This window comes from Micromys minutus, assembly GCF_963924665.1.
Source record: "Micromys minutus genome assembly, chromosome: 3".
Taxonomy (NCBI): domain Eukaryota; kingdom Metazoa; phylum Chordata; class Mammalia; order Rodentia; family Muridae; genus Micromys; species Micromys minutus.
Window position 1 is genome coordinate 7,230,188 of NC_137972.1, and position 25,699 is coordinate 7,255,886.

The window sequence follows — 25,699 nt, forward strand, 5'->3', positions numbered from 1 at the left end:
TTGTCTTTATAAATTTACATATTTAGGGCTAGAGAGAGATGGTTCAGTGTTTCAGAGTATTTACTGTTCTTGTGGACGAAATTCAGTTCTCAGCACCTACATCAGGTGACTCACAGTCACCCATAATTCCAGCTACCGTTGCTCAACTCTGACCTCCCTGGGTAGTGTACTCATGTGAATAATACCCACCTCAACACACAGTTCAAAACTTTAAAAGGTTAAAATTTACACATTTGACAAAAAAGGCAGGAATTCAAGATGCCTTTTTGATCAGGAGAAAAAAAATATTAAAGAAAATGAATTGAATTTTGAACAAAAGAATCCAAACTAGTGTATTACCTGTTCTGTTTGTTTTCTGTGTGGCTGGGCCACTTCTCTCTGAGGGTCCATCAGCAGGATTTCCTTGTGAATAAGGTCTGCCACAGCTGAGAAATGTTGGAAAAGCCATAAGTACCTCTGTACACATTAAAACCCTTAAGAACATAGCATCGTCTAAACATCAACTGTTCTTTGTCTTTGTCTTTCATTGTTGCAACCAAACAGTGAGATATATACCTCATAGAGGAAGGACTCATATTGGCTTCTGGTATTAGGGGTGTCAGTCCACCTAAACCCATTTCTATTGCTCTGAGAGAGAGCTGAGACAGCATAAGGCAGACATGATGTGGCTTATATCATGCCTTACACCATGGCTCACAGAAACTGAGAGAGCAAGAGAAATATAAGGAGCCAGGCATAAGAAATATCCTTCAAAGCATAATACTAGCAACCTAATTCCTCCAATGAGGCTCTCATGCCATGTTTCCAACAATTTGTCCAATAATAAGGGTATCAATAACCGAACCCATTAAGTCAGAACACTCTAGATCTATTTTCCAGGACTCTCCATGTTTTATACTGAAATCATGGCCACTATAATAAAAATATCATAGTCTTATACTAGTGAGTCTCATGGAGAAATTCACTTTAATATCATAGTCTTAAATTGATGTGTCTAATGGAGAAATTCACTTTGCTTTACAGGCGTGTGCTGACAGGTGGTCCTCTTCGGAGAGTGATTGGTCAGTAAAAGAGCTTTAAACTTCAGCTTATTCTCGTTTTTCCTTCCCTTCCTTCTTTTTAGTCCACATATTTAAATTGAAAAGCTGCTAAAGTTGTTAAATTATTTTTAAAATATACTGAAACAACAGCCATTTATGAAGTAGATCTGAAGTTCCTGGTACATATTTGGCTGTGAATATCTTCTCCAATGGGATACCTTTAGAGCACCATTGTTTTATTTATTTCCTGAATGTAGAATGGTCAATTTCTAAACAGTTTTTAGTAAAAGGACAGAAAAAGTTAAAACAGAATGACAGTATATTATTTTTATTTTTTGCCCAAAATAAATGTATTTATTTTAGATTTTTATTTTAGTCCTCCTTTAATGCCTTAGGAAAATAAGCAGAGAAAGACATTTTAGGGGAAAATGAATGACGGATTATACATACTAAATAAATTAGCTAACATGATCTGTGGACAACCATGAAGATGGAAGATTCTGGAGAAATGGATGGTGCCACTTCACAGAGTTGGGCAAAACACAAAGATATATTTGTACTTTTTTCTCAACAACCTGACTACTTTATGAATCAAAAGGTAATCCCACCATACCTACTAAATTCCAAACTAGCCTTGCCTTTATGTCTTGTTAACTACTTTATGATTAGATTTTAACCTTCTACTTTATGGCTGGGCTCTTCTCTTTTATAGATATAAATAAAATTATACATGACAGTATACTGTCCTCCTATGTAAATTTATTTTTCAACCCTGAAATATGAACAGAAAATCACTACATGGGAATTATTTCTAGTGAGAGAATTTGCCTTAGGAAATAAAAAGAAAAAAAAAGAAAGTGTGTGTGTGTGTGTGTGTGTGTGTGTGTGTGTGTGTGTGTGTGTTAATTTATGACTTATAATCTTGCATAAAAGCTGAGAGAGAAAAATATTTTCATTGCCTGATAATACCTAAAAGGACTATATAAGAAAGAGAGAGAGAGACAGAGAGAGACAGAGAGAGACAGAGAGAGAGAGAGAGAGAGAGAGAGAGAGAGAGAGAGAGAGAGATTGGAAAAAGAAGAAGAAGAAGCACATGCTTCTTGCAAGGGCATTAACAACAGCCAAGAGACTAGGGTTCAATGCCAAACAAACCCTTCGAGTTCAGCAGGGGAAACCACAATAATTAGTCGTGTGTTTCTGGAGCATTTTGTGACTACATGGGTGGCTGCCTTGAAGGGAATAATAAAACCTGGTTTGGATTATAGATTTATAAAGCCCAAACAAATAAAACACACTGGAAAATTACTGGATTTCTAAACATTGCTGAACAAGGAGACAAGGAGACAAAGAAATCCTCATCCCCCCTCCCCAACCCTGCAATATTCTTTGCTCTTAAAACAACCAAAATAATCCTGGAGGAGCAAGGCTGGATGAGCCATAGACCTTTCCTGAACACCCCTAGCTTTTCTTTAAGATGATTATTTCTCACAAGTCTTAAGGGAGGGAGGGTAAGTCCCTAGGAAAAGCCAGAAGCAGATGTTCTTAACCCAAATTACTCTGCTGGATTTTATCCTGGCTTAGGGTACAGAACAAAGAACAATGCTTCCCTCAGCAAGTCTGCCTAGTGTCAGATACTCAAACAATTACAGGGTGTCAACCTACAGGAATTAGTGCTGGAGTCCAGTGAACCCAGAGAACTGGCTGTGAAACAGACCAAGAACTCCTGGGAGACTTTGGCACAGTAACTGCAATGTACCATGTCTCTTAGACATTTACTGCACAGGAGCACTGGCAAGGTTATGTAGGGTGAAAATACCCCAGAAAGCAGACGTGGGAAGAGCTCAGGTATCATAATAATATTTTACTCTGGTCTTTGTCCAACAATCAAGGTTGTATATTTTTCCCAATTAAAAATAGTAGTAAGAGCGAATGAAAGCAAAAATAAAGATGACAAAGTAAATGGCATTTATTTATTAGGGCAGTAAGATCTGGATGAGGACTGATCCCCAGGTATTATGTGTTCAAGCCTTGTTCAATAGTCTGTGGGGTTTGGAGTTGGAGAGATTCTTCAAGAGGTGGTCCTATGAAAAAGCAGGTAGGTCATGGAGGCAGGGTTCAAATGGATCATGGAGGCAGCAACCACTTTTTCTCTGCCTTCATTTTTCCTTTACAGCCAAGTATCCTCAGGTGGACACTTCCTGCCCTGCAATTCATATTTGCTACAGGTGCCAAAAGCAACAGGATCAAGAAACCATTGACCAAATCTATGAAACCTGTAGGTATGGGTAAACCATCCCTCCTGGATGACAGGTATCCGGCCTGCCACAGGGATAACTCAGGGAGTTTATGGACAAACTACATGCAATGGAATGTGTGAAGCTTCATCAGATATTAGCCACTAAACAGTGTATGCTGATAAAATGAGACACAAGAAAGGTATATGCTACTATGCATTCAAATAGATATTCAATATCGCAGTAGCCTCTTCATTAACTGTGGACAGTGACATTTTGTTTAAGGCATCCTCAAGGTTGTGCGGAAAATGCTTGCCTCTTTTTAACTTAAAAATATTTGATAGTAGGAATTGGAGAAATGGCTCAGTGGTTAAGATAACTGGCTGTGCTTCCAAAGGATCTGTGTTTGACTTCTAGTATTCACATGGTGCAGCTTATAACAATCTGTAACTCCAGTCTCAACTGATCTGGTACCTTTCCACCATCCTAAGGTACTGGAGATTTTATATGTGCCAAAGACCAATATTCTAAAAAATCCTTAGAAAATATTTTGTACTAAGATCAAGGATATAAAACAAAGACATTACTAGAGAACAATAAAAGCATGTTCATTGCTAATTCGAGGTGCTTCTTATTTATGGAAGATGTTGGCAAAACTAATTATACCAGGCACATTAAAATCTTCTGTAATCATCATCTTATAATACTTGTAATTAGTTTCTTTTCATTTCCTCCTCCTCCCCTTCCCTCCTCCACCCCCCTTTTAAAAAACCATTTCCAGACTGGCCTTAGGCTTACTATGCTAACACAAGCTGTCCTTGAACTCCCAACAACCCTCCTGAGCCCTGGGATTACAAACATGGCCCATGACCAGCTTAAAAGTTTGTATCTTTGTGACATAAGGATAAATTATTTGCTTAATTTCATTTGGGGAATCCTTGAGTCCAGCCATAATTTATTATGTGTTATTAGAACAATTTGAAAAGAGATAAAATGAGATACATACATTTCAGGTAGAATGACTTAAGAATAGCATAAAATAGTCACAGGAAAACAAATACAAACATAAAAATCAACAACAGAGTCAACTACATCAGATTACTTGAGGCAACTTAAAAGTAATATATTTTATTTACAAATTTCAACTTTAATTTTTATTTACATGTGTACGGGTATGTGCACAAGAATGCAGGTGACTTCACAGCATAGAAAAGAGCAAAAGAAACTAGGGTTACAGATGGTTGTGAGCCACCTAATGTGAACCCAAGTAAGGTCCTCTATGAGAGCATCCAGCTCTCTTAAGCCCTGATCCACATCCCTAGCTCACAAAACAAAAATTATATCCATCACCCATTAGTATGTAACCAAATATGTACTGCTCACTATTTTGTACTCTCCAAAGATCTGTTCAAACTGTACAGAAAATGAAGTTCCTATTTATAGAGGGCCATGTAAAACTCAAGTTCCTATTAGAGCCTCAAACAAGACATCACACTAATTCTTCTTGTTACCATGATAACGTTCTTACCTGCTACATATGACAGGCGTGGATGGGATCTGAGGGGACAGGTCAGGGGCACTTTGGGTGTACATTAAGGTTCTGTGAGATCCAGGGCCTTGCTTGCTGGTTACTTCAGGGGATTCTGGGAACTGTACAGAAGCAACGTTGCTGACAGGGCTGCTGGCAGGCGATCCCGGGGGAGGTGAGGAGGATGGGGAGGGAACAGGGGAAATTTTATCAAGGGCACCTGAAAGAGAATGAGAGTTATGATGTCATTCAACAAAACCCCCTGATATTCATACCTGTGTCTCCTTCCTATCATCTTACCCTGGACACATTCACTCTTGGCCACCAAGAATAGGGTCAGCCCATATCTGCTCTGATCTCTGTGTCACGATCTAGACACAGAATATGTACCCAGGATGTCTTCATGGCATAAAAATATAACCAATGGATCATCCTGAAAAATTGGTGGCAGTGCTAGTACATCCACTGTAGCCATGGTGTCTACTTCAGGCAAGATAACATTGTCTTTTCTCATTTCTTTTTCTCTTGCCATCTTGACTTGGAAATAACAGTTACATTTTTCTCCTGTTGCTGAGAAATTTCCAGCTGGAATGAAACTCATTATTATTTTTTTTTTAAAGGATGTGCTTGCTTCTTTTTAATTTGCATGTACATGTATCTGTCTGCATGAGATTATGTGCACTACCTGTGTGCAGGAGCCTGTGGGGGCCAGCAGATGGCACCAAATTCCCTTGAACTGAAGTAGTAGGTGGCTGTGAATCACCAGGTGGTTGCTGGGAACCGCACCCAGATACCCAGATCCTCTGCAAGAGCAGCGAGTGCTCCTAATCTCTAGAATCTCTAAACCTTAAATATGCTTAAAATATATAAGTGAAATGATGCTTTGGAGGAGGGGATGAGCCTTTGTAATAGTTCACATAATAAAATGGATGTGAAAAGGCACTCTGATAGGAGTAAATTTGAAGGGAACATTTAAGCATGCAGTGCATCCAGTACTAAACGCAAAGTCTAAAGTTCAAACTTCAAATGAGGCACTCCCTAAATTTACATTTACATCACAGCCTGAGATCTCTCTAGGTACTGGCTTGGATTTTCACAGCTCATTCTTACTCTGTAAGTTGAGGTGAATATCTCCTGAAGTTGCTGTCTTTGGAATATAGAGAAGGCAGAATGCAAATAAAATTGGAGGGGGTGCTTAGGGAATTTAAAAAAACGTGAGCAACTTCAGTTCATCTACAAGCCCTGCTTATCCCCTCTGAGGGAAACAGAGCTCTGATATCACCTCTTCAGCTGGTATGTATGCGTACATAGTAGTAAAAGTTTGACTTTTCCCAGTTCAAAGTTTCCCTCCCCATGAAGTGGGATATCATGGCATGTAGATGTCCTTGTCATAATCTTGTTGGCACCATGTTTCTTCTGTGTAGGTCCCTGAGATGAGAGTTCTCATGCTTCCTGACTTTGGTATGGTAGACAAACTCCTCTAAAGCCCCTCCCGCAGATTTCTTTGTTGCTCCCTAATAAGTATATCAATCCTTCACCATGGTACTTAACAAATGAGCTCATATCAACCCAGAGAGGCTAAAGAATGGCAGCACCAGCACACTGGTAAGCACATGAACACAGGATCGAGGTGGAAGCTAGTCTGACTGGAATTTATTGACACCTGGCAAGGACTTAATGGCCGTCTGTCTTACAGAGTGAGCTGTAGGACAGCCTGGTCTACAGAGTGAGTTCCAGACCAACCAGTGCTATACCAAGAAACGGTTGTCTCAAAAACAAAGCAAAACAGAAAGACTATCAGCACTGCTGTAGGCATTGGCTTCACTGTAGATTTGAAGATACCTTTCTACCTTTTGTTTTGTATGTATACATATACATGTATATGCATATACATGCATATACATGTGTATGTCTGTGCTTGGGTGTTCCAGAGTATAGTGGCAGGTTTGATATTCCAAGGCTTTCCCCTTGGTTTTGGAGACAAAGTCTCTTGATGAACATGGAACTCAGTGATTCTCCTCTGTCAGTCATCCACAAACCAGGTGGTTCCTCTTGGCTCTTCTGCTCAGTGTTAGGATGGCAGGTTTTTACTTAGTCTTGCTTGGCTGATCACGTGGGTGCTGAGGATTGAACTTGTCTTGAGTCAAGCCACCAACTGAGCTATCATCTCAGACCCCTTTCCCTTGCAACGCCCCCCCCCCCCCTTAAAGTGTTTTTATTTCTAAAACAGACCATTAGTTCAAAGCCCTTGGGGAAACTTTTGCAATTCTATCTTGACACAAATGTACTTTCTGAGGGCAATTTATGAGAAGACTGATTTTAATTTAGTAGCTGAGAGCTGATAGTTGTAGAGACATGGGGTTCATTCTTAAATACACATTTTAAAATCCATATAGCCATTAGGGTTCTTGGAACGCAGGGATTAACTAAATTTAAACTACTAAGCAGACTGTAAGGCTCCTGGGATGATCTTTTAAATAAACGTGCAGCAAAGGAGAAGCACTTGGCGTTTACAGTGCTTTGCCCTACGTATTTTAAACTCTTTAGCAAGTAGAGGGTCTCAGCACCAACAGTGAGCAGCAGAGATTTATGAGATGGGGGTGGAGTACGAAGAGGAAAATGTGAAGTTTACAGCAAGTTTAAAAACCAAAAAACAAAGAAACATTAGGGACGGTGTAGCGAGAAGACCCACACGTCCGTATACCAGTCTTCAGATAGGTGGAGTCATAAATGATCCAGGCAGACACAGACAGAGTACCCCTTCTCCAAAAGGCTTCATTAATTCAGAAGGATTTCAGATTTCTGAGTTTTGTGGATTTCGAAATCTTAACACCAAGTTCAAAAGTTGAGCATCTTTAATGCAGTTTGGCAACCTGGAATATTCCCATTTAAACTTTCAGATTAGGGCTGCTCAATTTTCAATCACTAGATACTCTTCCACCTTAGAAAGGAGGGCTAGAGAAGAGGCTGGGAGAGAGAGAAACAAAACAGAATAAAACCCAACAAAAATCCTAAAAGGCAGGGAGGGGAGATAAACAAGTATTATAAAATAAAGTATCGCAGATATAAAAAAAAAAGGATTTCCCCCACAAAAGTTACAAATAACCAGAAAGAAAGAAATTCGGAGGCCCTTTAAGGACCAACAGAAGGAAGATATCCAATTGTGTGTTACACACACATACCAACACAAAAACCAGGATGAGCCAAACATGCACACTCTCTTAGATATTTATTGTCGCTTTATAATTGAGTAATTTTAGGAGACTCCAGGAACAAGATACAGACCATGAAATTCAAAACCCTCAGTGGCTGAGATCTGTAGAGAATTTGTCTTCCTTAACAGAACAGAAGAGGCTCTAAGCATAAGGGAAGGAACCAAGTTGGAAGTGAACAACAAGAAGAAAATGAGCAAACAGGAGTCCTACCCTGATTCCTATGTCTTAGCATTAGGTTCGCCATTCAAGGTGTCATTGGAAGGATCACTAGAATGTGGGGAACTTTCAAATGGGTTTCATGCAAATCTCATCATTTTAAGGACAGCTGGTCTGCTTCTGACTGTCACACACTCAGCTGTAATAACCCCATACTTGCTTCCCTAGGAACAGATGGAAAAGGTGAGAAGGAAGAGAGGATGGAAGGAGAGTTAGGAAGAGAAGGGGCAGGAGAAAGGGATAGAATTAGGGATAAAACTAGGGAGGGAGGAAGGGAAAGAAAGAAAAAAATAAGGAAAGGAGAGGGTGGGAACGAAGGGAAAGGGGGAGACACAGATCTGAGGGATTAGACCACAGAAGAGAACAAGAGAGACTGAGCCTCAGTCCTGCCAGCTGTTCCTCCTCAGAGATCTATCTACTGCCTGATGGCACAGGGACACACATCTGCGCAGAGGGCACGGCTACACAGAGCCTGCCAGCAGAGCTTTTAGCAATGTCATGAGGGTGATGACAAGTAACGTGGAGTTCACATCTGTTATGGCAGCCAGACTAGCACGTCCAATATCACAGTGAGAGATGAGGTTCTTCTGGAGCCAAAACTCAAATTTTCAAGCTGCTAAGAAGAGACAACTCAGAAAGAAAGCAGAAAGTAACCAAAAATCCAAAAAAAAATTTTTTTTCTACAGAAGCAAGCATACAGTACTTCTCCTAAGAGGTCAGAGGGACAGCCCAGGTTCCTACCTAGGTTCCTAGAGGAGAATTCAGAGGCAAATGTAAGGAATTAGGGTGTGTGTGTGTGTGTGTGTGTGTGTGTGTGTGTGTGTGTGTACATGCATGTGGTGTCTAGGGAGACCAGAAGTGTGTATTGGATTCCCTGGAGCTGGCACTACAGGTGCTGGGAAACAAACTCCCATAGTCTGCAAGATGGTTAAGAGCTGCAAGCCCTCTTAACCACTGAGTTAACTCTTTTCCTCCTGCATCAGCACCGTGAGTGCTGGAATCATAATTGTCTCTCACCAAACCCAATGTGCAGATCCCAGCACAAACCTGGACTTAGATTCAGTGACATGAATCTCCCAATTCTTTCCACTGTTCCAATATGAACTTGACTGTTCATTTTCCTGTCACCATTAGTTATCACAGCTCAGGTCTGTGAAATGGGACGATAGACCCAGAGTGTACAGAGGATGTCACTTACCTGGCCTGCTTTGCTTTTTAGCTTTGACATGGTTAGCTGCAGAGACAGCATAGGACGAGGTGAAAGACCTGCTTTTGTTGAGAGTCATCAAAACTTGAGACTTCCAAGAGTCAGAATTGATGGCACTACAAAGAGAGCAAGTAACGATCACAGAGGTATTACTCACTGATACTGAGCTCATCTTTCCAGAACCACCTCCACAGTCAACATGCCAACCTGAGTATTCATTCCCAGGTGGCTGACAGAACCATTCAACTTGTAAATGACAGACTAACCTAAGTTCAACATCTACTGCAGTCATGTATCTATCCATCTCTCATCAAATACAGTCTACCAAGAGAAAAGATGGCTTTTCCAACCCATCCGACTCACAAAAACATAGCACAATCTTCTACATGTGTTAGTCATGTCCCATATAGATTTTCAAAAGCTGTCTTGCAGATTCATTGGCTGTGTTATGACTGTTCTTACAGGAATAGAAGGTAACATAATGCTTACTTTACACATAATAGAATATAGGTATTTTTTTCTATACTATATTACTGGTAAATAATTCAACATTTGGCATTTGATCGAGACACTCAATAACAGTGTCTTGCATGACTTTCATTTCTCTTTGTTGGACACAGAGCCTCGCCTAACAAAGAAAACTGTTATGTCCTAAGATTTCTTTCCACTTGTGACACCCTGAAAAAAATGTGATACCTGGTCATAGCCCACTAAAACACATTCACAATAAACATGGGGCTGATACACTGATCCTATCAACTGTGGTAGAGGTAACAAATTCTCTTTACCTAGGTAAAGGATGTGATGGCCATCACAGACTCTATCATCAAGTTGTTTCCTGTAAACTAATCTGGAATTAATCAATTCATATAGAATTGGACCTAGATAAGGTTACAGAAGCCATGTAATTAATGGGATGGCATTCTTGGAAATCTTCCAAGCCAACTTTTCTCTTTACATTCCACTTCAAGCCTTACTTGCAAAAATGAAAACATGATCCAACCTAATTTGGGAGAGAACATAAACCAGAACCTTAACAACCTTGAACTGCTTCCAGTGAAAAGTGCTTGGTCGGTGTTTTGCCAGCACCTGTGTCCTTTCATGCAGCAGTAAATTTGGTGAAGGTTAAGTGTCTATAATTTGCATGAATATAGCTTGGATATTTGATAATTTTCCAATCTTATATTGAGCAGAATGTATCTAATCTGTCTGAGGGACATAATACGGTAAATAATCCTAAAACTAATAGAATTATGGGATCATAGATCTATGGAGTTTGTCATGTAAGATGTAAAGTTAATGGGGTATAATTTGGAGGTGGTCCCTAAGAACAACGGTTGCTCTGCCTTTCCCAGTAGCCATCATGGCCAGAGCTTCTTAGCGAGGAATGGGACTTCAGAATCTCCTTTGCCATGATATCTCTCTTCCATAAGCTGCCATTGCTCTGACTTCTCATAGGAACTTACTACACACATGATGAAAGAAACATTTGAAGGGTGAAGTAAACCAGAAATTGTCAAAAACACTGGAAGCCTACAAAATGCTCATTTCAAGGCATCTTTAAACATTTCATCTTTAGCCTTTCCCAAATGCTTATAATCTTGCGAATGAAATTTTTAAAAAGTTATGTATTAGGCAAGGGATTCCTTGTGGTGCTAGTATCTGTTGGCTTATTCTGCTTGTCTGGATAACTGACAAAGTGACTATAAAAATATGTTAATATATGTCTACCTTTTAATTTCTTAGACAACTATGTAGTCAACAACTATTACTCAACCATGTACACCATTGGAAGAGCTTAGCATCCTAAAAAGATATCTTATTGAAGCTCACTTAAAAGCTGCCTACTTATATTCTTTTACAGTCACAACAACAACAAAGCCACAGTCCATTTCAAAGGGGGATACAAAGATGGCTCAGTGATTAAGAGCACTCAGTGGCTGCTCTTGGAGGAGACACTGGTTTGAGTCCCAGCACCAACAGGGCAGCTCACAACCATATGTCATTTTGGTTCCAGATGATGCAATACCTTTCTTCTGACTTCCCAAGGTCTCATAAACATGTGATCCATATATACATGCATACAGGCAAAGGCACTCATATCACAAAATTGAAAATATAAAGAAGTATTCTTTAACAACAGGTAAAATGTGCTTATTCTGAAAAGTTTATAAAACTGAATGTAATAATATCCATATTAATTAAGTTCTACTTATATCTATCCCACATTAACTGGACATATATTAATTTATTATATTATACTATTAGTAAAATGGCATCAATCAATGTATGTTGTTTAAATGCATTATGGTTCAGGGGTCACATCACATCTGCATACAGCTTGCTGTGAGCCTCAAGGTAGTTGTCAGCTTGCAATGACCAATGCGGGTTCATCCCTGCTTAGAACTAAATGAACAGATAAGAATTTGGATTCTAGGTTACTCTGAACTTTTAGGCTAATATCCGCTTACCAGTGAATGTATACCATATGTGTTCTTTTGTGTGATTAGATATCCAAGATACAATTCACAAACTGCATGAAGCTCAAGAAGAAGAAAGACTAAAGTATATATGCTTCAGTCCTTCTTAGAAAGGGAAACAAATTACTCACAGGAGAAAATACAGAGACAAAGTGTGGAGCAGAGACTGAAGAAAAGACCATATAGAGATTGCCCCAGCCACCAAACCCAGACAATATTGCAGATGCCAAGAATTACATGCTGACAGGAGCCTGATATAGTTGTCTCCCGAGAGGCTCTGCCAGAGCCTGACAAATACAGAGACAGATGCTCACAGCCAACCATGGAACTGAGAATGGGGACCCCAATGGAGGAGTTAGAGAAAGAACTGAAGGAGCCAAAGGGGTTTGCAACCCTATAGGAAGAACAACAGTATCAACCAACCAGATCCCCTTGAGCTCCCAGGGACTAAACCACCATCTAAAGAGTACACATGGAGGGACCCATGGCTCCAGCAGCATATGTAGCAGAGGATGGCCTTGTTGGGTATCAGTGGGAGGAGAGGCTTGGTTCTGTCAAAGCTTGATGCCCCAGTGTAGGGGCAGAGAGGCAGGAGGAAGTGAATGGCTTTATAATGCTGGAAATTGCACTATTATTTTCAGACTTTACACCTGACTTTTATAGCATATTAAAATTAAGGAGTATCTATGCCATGGGAAAAATATCCCCAAGCATGAGATCTGTGAACACAATTAGGATACACAAAATGGGTGGCACATACTAGTCCATATCTCTGTGAGCATGTCTGCATACAATCACTTTATGAATTAATATAACACGATTTTTCAGAGGAGAGGGAAAAAATAACTTCTTTGAAACTATTGGTTTTGTGTGTGTGTGTGTGTGTGTGTGTTGTGTGTGTGTGTGTGTGTGTGTGTGTGTGTGTGTGTGTGTGAGGGCGGTGGGGTGGGGCACTTCTTCATTAGCCTTGATTTCACACAAAGCAATGAATGGCAGAAATTGGATTTGACCAGAATGATGAAGTGCATACCAACAGCATTGAGAAGGCGGCCATGTTTTTCATAGTGACATTGTCCACATTGAAAACCAGGAAGCATCAAGTAAAGTATGACAGAGAGTGCTGCAGTGATCCTTGACAGTGCTTTCTGGATAGAAGATGCCTTTCTATGCTCACCGGTTTGAACACTTGCTCCTCATTCAGAGGCTCCTCATTTGGTAGCATATGGAACCTTGAGAGGTGGCCTGACTGGAGTATTTGCTGGAAGCAGGGTCGAGGTTTATTATGTTCTGACTCAATTCCTGGCCCAGCTTTGCTTTCACTGATCCCTGGTGTGACCAAGTGTGAACAAGTTACCTCACACCCCTGTTGTATCTATCACTAAGGAAAATGACAAACATTGCCAAGGATATTTAATTTTAACTTCAGGAAATGTTTGTGTGAATCACCATGTGCCTCCGAAGAGGGCATCTGCAAGTTTTACAAATGTCCGGGCAATACCATAGACTACAATTCTAATTTTTAGTTTATGGAAATTATGGCTTAAGAAAGAAACACTTGCTGGTTGTTGAATCAGAGCACAAATATTAACACAAAAGAATTCAATTTACATTCTAAATGGGGGAAGCAGTGGTCAGTGAATGGGTTAGAGATGACTGTAAGCACATCTTCCTTTGGTTACACATCTTAGTGAAGATGCCAAGGGTTATCTGTGGTCTGAGCTCATTAGGGTCATTTCAGGATAATAAGTAGAGAGATGCCAGTAAGCCAGTCAAGAAAGACAAAGAAGCAATAAATATGTCTGGGGCAAGGCCAAGAAGAAAAAGTAGACCAAAGGAAACACTAGAATGAAACTCAACCTGTCAGTCTGTTTAGCAAAGCTATCACGTAGTAAAATCAGCAAAATGTTCTAAGGGATGAGCTGATCCCACAGCTGTGAGAAAGTGACTCTACAGTCCCTAGCCAGGGTAGCCCTCCAGGAACCACTTGGTAGATGACCTCTTAGGTTTCAAAGTACAGAGCTCAAGTAACTTATGAATGTGATACTAAGGGCAAAGGTGCCTCAGGTGCTGGTGAAGAGGCACAAAGTGGTTCAGTCTCTGTGCTCTACAGGAAGAAAAGTAAAACTTTACAACGGAGTCTGTCCTCACTCAAGCCTCAGGATTTGGGAAGCTGTCATTCCCACACTTAGCACCTTGTCATGAAGAGAAAACTATTTCAGACATGGCCATTAAGGATTTATATAAATATTTGGATATTTTCACTCACTGTACCAATAATGCACAGTGTGTGTGTGTGCATGTGCGTGCACGTGTGCATGTGCACACACACATGTATCTGTGTGTGTATCTAATTCCAAATTTATAGGGTAAAAGTTATTATAATTATTGACTTTCTTTAGAAGCACATCTTTTAGTGGTGTTTTCCTTCCAATTCAGTTTACCTCCTAATGTTAACTTTTCTTTAGCCTTTTAAATTCCGGTCTTTCAGTCACTAATACAATTTGATCTTAAATTTCTCCCAAGAGCCATGTAATAAAGGCTCAGTCTGCAGCACTGGGGGCGGCTGAACCTTGAAAGGTAGACCTGCTCCCAGGCAGATCAGCGGCGCTGCTCCTTTGCAGGTCATATTAGGATGTTAGCACTTGCCTTCCCTCTCTCTTTTGTCCCCTCTCCCTTCTCTCTGTCCCAGAGCTACAAGGTGTTCAGGCTCCTCTGCCCTGATGACTCCAAAGCTTCAAAGCAAGATCTGAGAAACCACAGGTGGCAACCCTTGAAAGCCAGAGACAAATAATCCTTAATTGATATCAGGTACTTTGTCAAGATGATGAAAAGTGGACTCGTACAGTCACTTCATAAAACTGCAATTAATATACTACTAATACATTGAATAAAAATGTAAATCTCAGTGCATGGCTCAAGGTGAAAGCATTTGTCCAGGAAACATAAATATGCATGTGTATGCATACCCATAGATATGCATACACACACGTATGTATAAATGCAAACATGTACACATACACACATATATACATACATGCACACACATTTATTTATACACATACACATACAAGTACACATACCTTCACACCTTTACTCACACACACATACACATTTATGTATACACATTTACTCACAAACACACATATGCAAACAAACACATATACAGACACACATGAACATGCATGCACACATACACACAAATATACACATATACACACATATATTCACACACACACATATATATATACATACATACATACATACATGCACACCATATACACACATATACACATGCATTTATACACCTAAGTGCACATATACACATATGCATGTATGCATATATGGACACAGATATACAGATATATACATACACACATGCATCATGCACTCCCATATGTACACATATACACACATTTACACATACACATAAACACACATACACACAAACCTCACATACATACACAAACAAACATACACATACATGCACATTCACATAGAGAAATATAAAATATTCAAATATATCAAGTGTTATCAAGATGCCATCTAGTTTTTTACCTATAATCCTTCTGAAGACAGTAACCAGAGCAGGTCTGACAGCCATTGTAAGAATCCCAATGTAAATATCAGACTAGATGCTTTTAATGTAAAGTTCTCGGCATGCATCTCAATGCAGGTAAACTATAGTGTAACTTCACTCCGACTTTAGCCTTTTCCACTCAATGTCATGGGTGCAGGACTCATCCCAACTCACTTAGTATTTATATTCAAGACCATGCCAATCAGGCCCTAAAGTACTCTGTGGTTAGGCCTGCAGATTTGGCATGTTCAAAGCCAACTTTTTACTGACTCTGGTTGGGCATCTCTTCTCATGGACTCGATGAATCCTTTTTGGCAGGTAAGTCCTCTGAGGAGACCCGAAGCGTGTGGGAGTGGGGTCTGACCTGGGGGAAGGGGCTTCGTGCGGCTTTATGCTGGCACTGCGGTCCCTCCGCACTGGTGCGGGCTCCAAGGTGGGCAGTCCTGTGGCAGAGGTGGTAGTTGTCCAAGTTGACGAGACTCTTCTCAGCAAGCCTGGAGGCAAACTTCTTCTCAGACGCTGGAAGGAAGATTCACTTTATCAGTAACCACATGTGAGGCCATCTCATTTTATGTAAAATAGTGAGCAGACTTAAGGCAGATGGAAGAAGGTGTTGAACAATACTGGCTGGATTTCACCTATTCCTATCCCGGAACACTGAAAGAGAAAGGTCAGTGAAAGAAGCCATGTCTGCTGGCCCCTGGGGACTCTCAGGCAGTGAATGTTAGAAGTAAACTGGTTACACAGCAAGTATTAGGAACCCGGGGCTACACGGGAAGGTTCTGTCTCAGACATCGCAGAAGTAGCAGGAAGGGAACCTGAAAGACAGTGGAAAGATTAGCTGAGACCCCGCCCCTCAGGCCGCACCTACCTTGGGAATGGTCAGCTTGTCTTTCTCTAAGCCTTCCTCAGAGTCGGAGCAGGTATAGTTCTCACTGAAGGTCACAGTGGGGTTCACTCTGGGCTTGTGGATGGCCTGGAAGGTGAGCTGGGTGCTGAGCAGGTTGCTCACGGCCCTCAAGGACGTGCACACATTCGGGGGCAGAGAAGGGTCGGCCAGGAGGTCGGTAATGAGGCCATGGGCCTCGCCCATAACGGCGATATCCACGGTGATGCTGGTTCCTGACTGGGACACCAAAGCAAGAGGTCAGGGAAGGGGAATATGTGTGGGTGAAGTGAGCAAATCTGAGCTTTATTGATGAAAACCAAACAACTGTCAGGCATGGTGGTGCACAGCTTCAAACCGGAAGTACTGGCATCCGAGGCAGGAAGATTTAGGGACAACCTAGGTTGTACAGTAGGAGAGAACCCTTTGTTCCATCTGCACCCAATTTGAAGGAAAAGGCAAGCAAATTGAGCTGAGAACTTCAGAACAACATAGTTCAAGTCATATTGCTGTTTCAACACTACAATTTGCCATGATTAGTATTGTAGGTCTCTACTTTTCAAAAGTTTATATTTTTAGGATATTTAATGCTGACCAATAAAAGTTATAGATATGGTTGTGAGTTATGGCTCAGAGGTTGGGAACATTTACTGGTCTTGCAGAGGACCTGAGGTCAATTCCTAGAACCTACATAGCTGTTCCTAACCATCTGTGACCCTGTTTCCCTTGGGCCCGATGCCATCTTCTGACTTCTCTGGGTACTTCATGCAGACGGTGCACAGCAGTGGATCTCAGCCTTCCTAACGCTGAGACTCTTTAATATAGTTTCAGATGTTGTGGTGACCCCCAGTCATAAAACATTCCCATTACTACTTTGTGATTGTAAAATTGGTACTATTGTGAATTGTAACTATCCGATATGAAAAATATCTGATACATGACTCTCAAAAAGGTCACGACCCACAGGTTGAAAGCCCCCAGCCCACAAAACATTCATACACATGAATAAAACTAATTATTATAAAAACCATTTCAAACAGTTATACATGGGATATATTAATAGATTATATATTGTATAATATTGAAACCATGCTCAGCACCCTTATTCTGTAAAACATTCATCATTTCTCTGTACTGAAAACATTCAAAGGTCTTTCTTTCAGCTGGTGGAAACCTATATAACACATTCTCTTCCCATACAGCCATCCCACTGTGAAACAGCATATGGCAGCTTTTTCTCTATCTGAAGTCCATTGTTCAAAGCTAGAGCTTGAGGAGGAATTGGGCATATATAACAAGATTAACACAGCTCTTGGGCTGTGTGCTTCCTAATGGTAATGAAGTTGCTTAGCACATTTTAGCTCTGGCTTTGAAGCTAGTATAACCACCACCTCCATGGCTAGTAGACAAAAGATTGAACCAATCAACTCTAGTTTTAAAAAGCAGAGCATCTGAGGGGAAACTTACATCAAGCATTCCTCATGAAGAGTTCTCTGTTTCACTAAGTATCTCTGGAAAATGTCCTTTTGAACGTTAACAGTAGTATACAAGAAGATCTTGGTTCCAGTGAAGTTTTAGTGCAACACGTGAGCCTACTGTGTGGTAGGGATTCAACTAGTTTTAGAAATAGGCGTGAAGAGATTAAGAGCAGTTAAGAGCACTGACTGCTATTCCAGGGGTCCTGAGTTCAATCCTCTGCAATGGCATGGTGGCTCACAAGGACCTGTGGAATGCAGCTTTTCAAAGAGCAGAACAAGAAAAGGAAAAGAAAAAAAAAAAAAACTAATGATAATAATACCCATGACATGAGAACTTTTAGTTTCTTTGGAAAGTTAGTTATGTCAAATGGTGTTTTGCTGGGGCACACAGGTGAAAGGATGTTTTGATATAACAGACTTGTGAAAGGACAGACTGTGGGAGACAAGCACGGAGCACTGGATCCCTTGGCCTCACCATTCTCTACTAACAACATGCATGTGTTGGTTCGCTGTACATAGAGTTGCTGAGCCCAACTTGTGGTAACACCATCTTTGAGAGAAACCTGCCAAGAACAGCTTATGGGATTCCTGTGGCAGCCTGTCGCTTCGGAGACCAAGCCTCAGGTCAGAAGCCTGGCAGCTTCTTCAGGATTGAACTACAGCTGCCTGGTGTCTGCCTGCCTAGAGGATTTGTCTGCAGCTGCTGAATTATATTTGCTGTTTGCTATAGGACTGACTGGCTGTACAAGAAGATCAAGCTTATCCCCAAAGAACTATTTCTGAACAGGTCCACATCTGGGATATCTTAATAAGTTTTCTCTTCTACTACTTCTGCTGGGTGGTATAGTAGAGGAGAGATTGGATCCTTATTAAATGTAGGTTGTAAAAAGTTTATGCCTACCTACCCATAATGTTAAGGCTAAACTATAAAGATAACTGTAAGAATAAAGAGAGATGGTGTAATCAAACAATTCTGTGTTAGCAACTATAAATCTTGAGCCATTGTGATATAAATAATAATATATGTAATTATATAGATAGAAACGATAGCCTTAAAGCTATTCAATGAGAAGCTATTTAGAGTTTTAATAATTTTTCTCACAATAGATTTAATTCCAATGATATGAAAACATTAAATGTATAAAATGATAAGATGAAAAGGACGTGTAAAGGGGTATTTATAATCTGGCTGAGATAAATGTTAAAGATAGAAATTCATAAGCTGTCAAGTAACCCCCCAGTACACCAACATAGAAACATCCATGTAAGAACATACATCAAAAAGGATGAAGTCTGTGGGAAAAGACACAGGGGACAAATCATAGTAAGTAAAGTGCTTTTAAAAAATCAGTAAAAGGGAAATAATATGGAAAGGGAAATGGGAAACAAACTTTTAGTATGGTGTTGGCTATGGTCTTACTGTATATTACCCTTACTATGCTGACTTATGGCCCCTGTATTTCTACAGTCTTTGTCACTTTTATCATGGAGAGGGGTTGCGTGTTGTCAAAGGCTTTTGCTGTATCTGAAGGTGATGTTGTCATTTCTGCCCTTGAGTCTGTTTATGTGGTGGTGTCCTAATGGGTTTCTGCCAACTTGACACAAGGGATTCAGAAACAGGAACTCCAGAAAGAATCACTGTGTACTGCGTGAACGAATCTTTATAGCCATGAGCTCTCTTACCAGTCCCTTGTTTTTTCATCCATCCATCCATCCATCCATCCATTCATTCATTCATTCATTCATTCATTTGTTTAGAATACAGCTTATAAAATCATGCCGTGTATTCTGTGTGTATTTAGAAAAAAAATTCAATTTTATAAGGTATCTAGGGATAAGGAGGAGTGAATATCATCAGAGTACATCATGTGCATGTATGTTCCCCTCTCTGGGGTTGCATGGCCCATCAGGAACAAGCCCAAAAACTAGAAGAACCCTGCCTGGTATCACAGGCCCTGGGCAGGAGTGAGTGGAGTGAGGTAGAGACAGATGACTCTACATAGGACCACTCAGCTTTGTTACAGAGAAAACCCTCAAAGACCAACGGTTGGGCACCATAGGGGCCACCCTGAGATAACCATCAGTCTGGGGATGCATAGACCGGGGGAGGCAGACTAAGTCATTTCCTATATAGTATATAGTTCTGTAGCAAAGGCCTTTACCAAGAAAAACAGGCAAGAAATAAAACATACAGATTAGAATCAGCTGAGGAGCCAATATGACCGTACGGCCCTCAGAAGAAGGAAATGACAAGAATAAAAGTGCCCATGTCACCTGCTGATATTCCATCATGCCTAACTTGACTGGGTATTGCATTTAAGGACAGAACTGTGAAAGAGTTAAAAGTGGTATTGTATGTAAGAAGGTATCACTATCCTTTTGGCTCACATAACTAAAGAAGCCACTGAGGCATGACATGAAAGACTAACAATCGAATTTGATTGCTTGAAGGCTGCCAAGGGTAACCACACATGAGATACCGAGAGGTATGCTGACTGCCAATAAGTAGCAGGAAAACCATAAAGCTACTTGCATGTTCACTGACAGACTGTTAGTGAGTGTCAGGCAGCAGGAGCTTCTTTCTATACTTGAGGTGGTGTTTAAAATCATGTACAATGAAGGATCCACTCAGAAGTACTTTATCACATCTTTTCAAATAAAAATAATTAAGTTTCTAAGCATCCCAATAATAATCATGTGTTTGGTTTAGCTTGTGAAATGTTTGGTAATGACAATGAACACTAAAATCATGTTCCTACTAAGACTATAAGAAAAGCTTTAAACTAAGAAGCTGAGCTCATCCCCAGGGCATTAGCCACAGACCACAGCTGCCCTGTTATGATTAATGATTAAAAAAAAAAAAAGAGTTGAAAAAAAAACACAACATAAAACATGAAAGCATTCTACCTTATTCTTTCCTTCTAATGAAAACATTTATAGTTAACATTCAGAAAACACAATTTAGAAACACTGTTTAAAGACAACCAGATCTGGAGCCCCATTTTAAAATAAAAATATGGTATGTAAATACAATAAACAGTGGAGGAAAAAACAGCTTTATATATCAGAGTGAAAATAATAAGTGATCTTGGTACACTCACAACTTTACAAATCCTCCCCTCTTCTCTCCTCTCCTTTTCTCTTCTCTCTTCTCTCATATCTTCTCCCCCTCTTCTCTCCACTCCCTTTCTCTCTCCTCTCCTCTCCTTTCCCCTCAAATTTCCTTCCCTCTCCTCTCCCTTCCTGTCCACTCTCCCCTCTTTTAGCTCTCTGTGTCTGTGTCTGTCTGTCTGTCTGTCTCTCTCTCTCTCTCTCTCTCTCTCTCTCTCTCTCTCTCTCTCTCTCTTTCTCTCTCTCTCCCCCTCTCTCCCTTTCTTCCCCTCTCTCTCACACTATATAGATCAGGATAGCATCCACCTCACATAGATCTTCTTGCCTCTGCTTCCTGAGGGATTGGGATTCCTGTTGGGATTAAATGTGTGTTCTACCATACCCAGGTTTCTCCACTCCCTTTTGGAATGTGTACCCTTTAAAGAACTTCCCTCTCTCTCTCCCTCCATCCCTCCATCCCTCCCTCCCTCCATCCCTCCCTCCCATCTTTTCTCCATCCAGTTGACTTCAGATTCCTGATAGTGTCTCACATGCTGTCTTTCAGTTTTCACCAGCATGAGTAGCATTGTGACAAAAGAGCCAGACAATTGCAAAGTACTGTTTTTATCTTCGATCAGATGATGGACTAACCATGCAACATCCCCATAAGCTTGTATATTTGAATCCTTTGTCCCAGCAGGTGGCACTGTCTGGAAAGGCAACATCAATTTTAGGAAATATAAATTGTGGTCTCAGGGAGAGGTTGAAGCTGGGTTCATAGTTTTCTGCTACTTGTGGCCAGATCTGGATATTGGATATCTCTCTGTGTCTCTGTCTCTGTCTGTCTGCCTGCTTGCCTGTCTGTCTGTCTGTCTCTCTGTCTTTCTCTCCTCAACTCCCAACCCAATGTACTAGCTCCATCAAGGGCCCACAGGAATGCCTCTCTCCACCATGAAGAACCAAATGCTGATTATACATAGATGATATAGATGATGAGATAGAGATGGATAGAGATTTATAGATATAGAGATATAGAGATATATGCCCTCCAACTGTGGGCCAAAATAAATCTTCCTTGAAAAGTTACTCATTTCAAATATCTCATCATGGGGTCTAAAAAAGTAGTACCCCCAAGGACAAGTGGAAAAGATGAACAATATGGCTAGAATCAACATTAAGCTTACCTCCAAGATTTGCACATCAAGTCAACTATAGGAACTGTATTGTTAGTCTTGTTATTGTTATGCCATGTTTATGGTTAGGCAAAGGGGACTCTGAACATGGACAGCCATCAAAAAGAACCCATTCTTTGACCACAATCATTGAGTTTCCTAAATACCATGAGCTGTAAGTTGCAAAAATTCTAGTAAATATATGTAAACAATTTACAACAGATTGTAAAATATTATATCATTAGTATGTCAGAATATATGTTAGGTTTGGGCCAAAATATTCAGATCCTAGAGTTCGTAATTTTTTTTTAAAGAAGTCTTAGAAACTAACTATGGGAAGAACACTAGATGAAAACAGAAGCTAATAAACATTACTTCCTTAAAGGAAGGAAAGCAGGAAGGAAAGATTCAAGCTAGAGTGGAGATGGTAGTGAATATGCTGTTTCGGTTGACTAGGCAAGTTATGTCTTACAAGGGAAGGAAGGGAAAGTCACCTAATGTCTTTTGTGTTGGAAGAGACAGAGAAGTGACACCCAGACAGATCACACATGTTCAAGCAAGAGAATTGTGAATGATGTAGGTAACCCACCAGAAATGCTAAAGTCTCAGATTATGACAATGAAAAACATTATTTTCAAATCTAATGATGGTTTTCTAAACCAAACACAGGTTTCTATGGGCAATGTGTCTACTGTAGCATTTGTTCTTGCTTCCTATAAAATCAGAGACTTGGCTGAAGATCTCATTGGTCCCTTCTAACATCTTTCTAACAGAGACAGAAAAGAGAAGTCAATGATTTGTAGAGCATTTTTGATATCGTTTTATGTTTGGGTATGTGCACATGTGTGTGTATGTGTATCCTAGATGATGCTACTTGGTCTTTTCCTTTCTTACTCTACATCCTGCATGTTGAAGTAGATGCTCTCAGTAGATCTTTAGACTGATTTAGATGTCCTACTTAGTCAGGGTTCTTCTCTCTCAGTCTCCCAAGTGCTAGAATTGTCATCCTTGCCTCCTGGAGTTAACTCAGATGTTGGTTATTCAAGCTGCAGTCCTTACTGTTGCACTTTAATCATTTTAGCCACTTCGCCATCTCTCCAGCAGCTATCATCTTAATGATAAAATTATTTTAAAGTTATATTGCAAACTTAGTAAAATTCTTATTTTTCTGACTGCTAATCTTATGACAGTTCTATCTTACAAATTATTATAAATTATTATGACAGTTGTATATGACAAATTATCATATAAAATTTAATCATTCTTTTTTCTTTGCACTGTACAGGGAACAAACTCCTATCTGGAACTTTTCCAAACTCTTTGTTCCCAATAGCAACATGCACTTTCATCATATCAGTTTTGCTGGTTCCCAAGACTGTTTAGGACAAATTATATTTATCACAGTACATTACATATGGGAAAATATCATTAAATCAATGAAGCAATGGAATCCATTCCTTAGAATCTAGTTTGTGGGAATTTGCACAGATTATTTTAGAATGTCTACTTTATTGAACTAGGTAGATCAATCGTGACTTCAAAAGTTCAAATAGAAAACCATGACGTACTTGAAAGGCTTTCTACTAATAATGCTCCCAAGTTACTAATTCATTTCCACTATAAAGAAACTGAAGTTGGTAGGCTTCCATAGTATAGTTTTTGGTCCTAAGAGAAAGGCAACTTGGAGTTGCTGTCCACACAGGTGATACAACCTCCCAAAAGAGCCATTCTTTATCGATCATCAAAAGATGAAAAGATGTGGGCAAGCTTGCCTGCTTACATACTAAATGAAGCTACATTACTAGAGGTATGGAAAATTTATGAAATATTTTATGATTTTTTCTGATTAAAAGACTTTTAAAATTTCACAACTTCTGTTCCTAATTAAGGCAGTTGAGAAAGCTCCAACATGTTTTTTAAGCCAGCATTTACTTTTGGTTGAAATGGCCTGTAATAAAATAGCTATGACGAGCTATTCCTGATGATTCCTGGAGCTGGAGATAAAGCGTACTGCTCTCTTGAAAATAAGCACCAAGAGGCACCATGCAGTTTCCAAAGCAGGGTAGCAAGTAATGGTTCTATCCATCTGTGATGTCTGCAAACTGTAAGAATCACTAGGAGGACACAAAGGGTCACAGTGTGCAATAGCGACATGCATTCCTGTGGTAACCAGAAGCATTTTTATCAGATCTGAAGCCCACTCAAGCAGAACGAGAGAGAGAGAGAGAGAGAGAGAGAGAGAGAGAGAGAGAGAGAGAGAGAGAGAGAGAGAGACAGAGACAGAGACAGAGACAGAGACAGACAGAGAAAGAAACAGAGAGATCATACTTGATACTGGAGCTATGGCCAGCTCTCCAAAACTAATGAATTCCTGGATCTTGGAGGAGAACCTACAATTGCCACTCCACTAGATCAGGGTGAATCTTCACTGTAATCTAAATATTTATCCTTATACCTATAGATACTTGTAATTCTTACCCCTCATCAAAGAAGTGTCTCTTTGCAACAGATGGAGGTCTTACAGAAAATCATGACTGGTGACAATCGAAATAATAAATGATTATGGGGTGTGCAGCCCCAATGGATACGTCTACAATATACTCCTGCACCCGAGGCTTAGGGAACACCAGAAAAGTGAAGGGGTAGATAGATTATAAGCAACAGAGGAGCAGGGAATCTGCTGTGAGGTTGTGTCTCCTAGAAATGATAAGATACATTACATGGACTGAGAAAGCTATGGTCACGCTTTTAGGAGTATACACACATAAACACACACACACACACACACACACACACAAATATGCCACAACACTTAAAGAATTTGAAGAGAGAAAGCAGGTGCATCAGAGGTGTTAGAAGGGTGGAGGGCACAAGTGATATCATTATATTTTTATTTAAAAATTAAAAATTAGACAGTGTGATAGTATATTAATAATGATAGTATATTAATAATAATATTTAATGATAGTGATGCAACCAGCAAACAGGTTCTACTGCAGGTCTTGCTGTGTGATTTCTCTGTGTGTGAAGAGACAGAAAACAAGGGTGTCAAGAGTTGGTGTAAAGGGCAAATACTTTATTTATTCTCTAGTACCAAATATCTATTGTATGGGGTCGCCAGGGACATACACTATAAAGTCATCTGCTTGAGTTCAAGCTTTAGTCTGCTAATGTGCATTTCTATCTCAAACCCTTGCTTTCTCAGCTCCAAAGCAGACTTAGTAATAGGACCTATTTGTTGACAGTTGAATGAAACCACATGTAGAGGGGTCGGCAAAGTCTCAGGAAGACAAATATAAAATCATGTCTGTATATGACATGAAGTAAGTGACTCATGGGAGCAGGTAGAAAGGGAAGGGCTGGGGAGTACATGGAGCAGACATAGTGCAAAGTATAACCCTCTAACCCAGGACCACGCTGGGGATACAATGCACAGTATATCCCTGTAACCCAGGACCATGCGGGGGAGTATCGGGGACAAGCAGGAGGCAAAGTATACCTGTAACGCAGTGTACAACAATAGGTGAAATGAAAATTACATCAAACAGAGTCCTAGTAACTGATCAGCCTGAGATA

General features: G+C 40.1%; 1 protein-coding gene across 1 annotated transcript in view; it reads right to left on the minus strand.

Annotated features, from left to right (window-relative positions):
* The window catches only part of PDE3A (phosphodiesterase 3A), a gene marked incomplete at its 5' end in the record, with an annotated part of 239,735 nt that overhangs the window by 23,956 nt on the left and 190,080 nt on the right, over positions 1 to 25,699 (minus strand). The window contains 5 exons of the mRNA XM_080914922.1: positions 340 to 425; positions 4,803 to 5,022; positions 9,432 to 9,556; positions 15,862 to 16,016; positions 16,369 to 16,623. Coding sequence (XP_080771048.1) covers positions 340 to 425; positions 4,803 to 5,022; positions 9,432 to 9,556; positions 15,862 to 16,016; positions 16,369 to 16,623 — 841 coding nt within the window. The remainder of the gene's footprint in view (positions 1 to 339; positions 426 to 4,802; positions 5,023 to 9,431; positions 9,557 to 15,861; positions 16,017 to 16,368; positions 16,624 to 25,699) is intronic.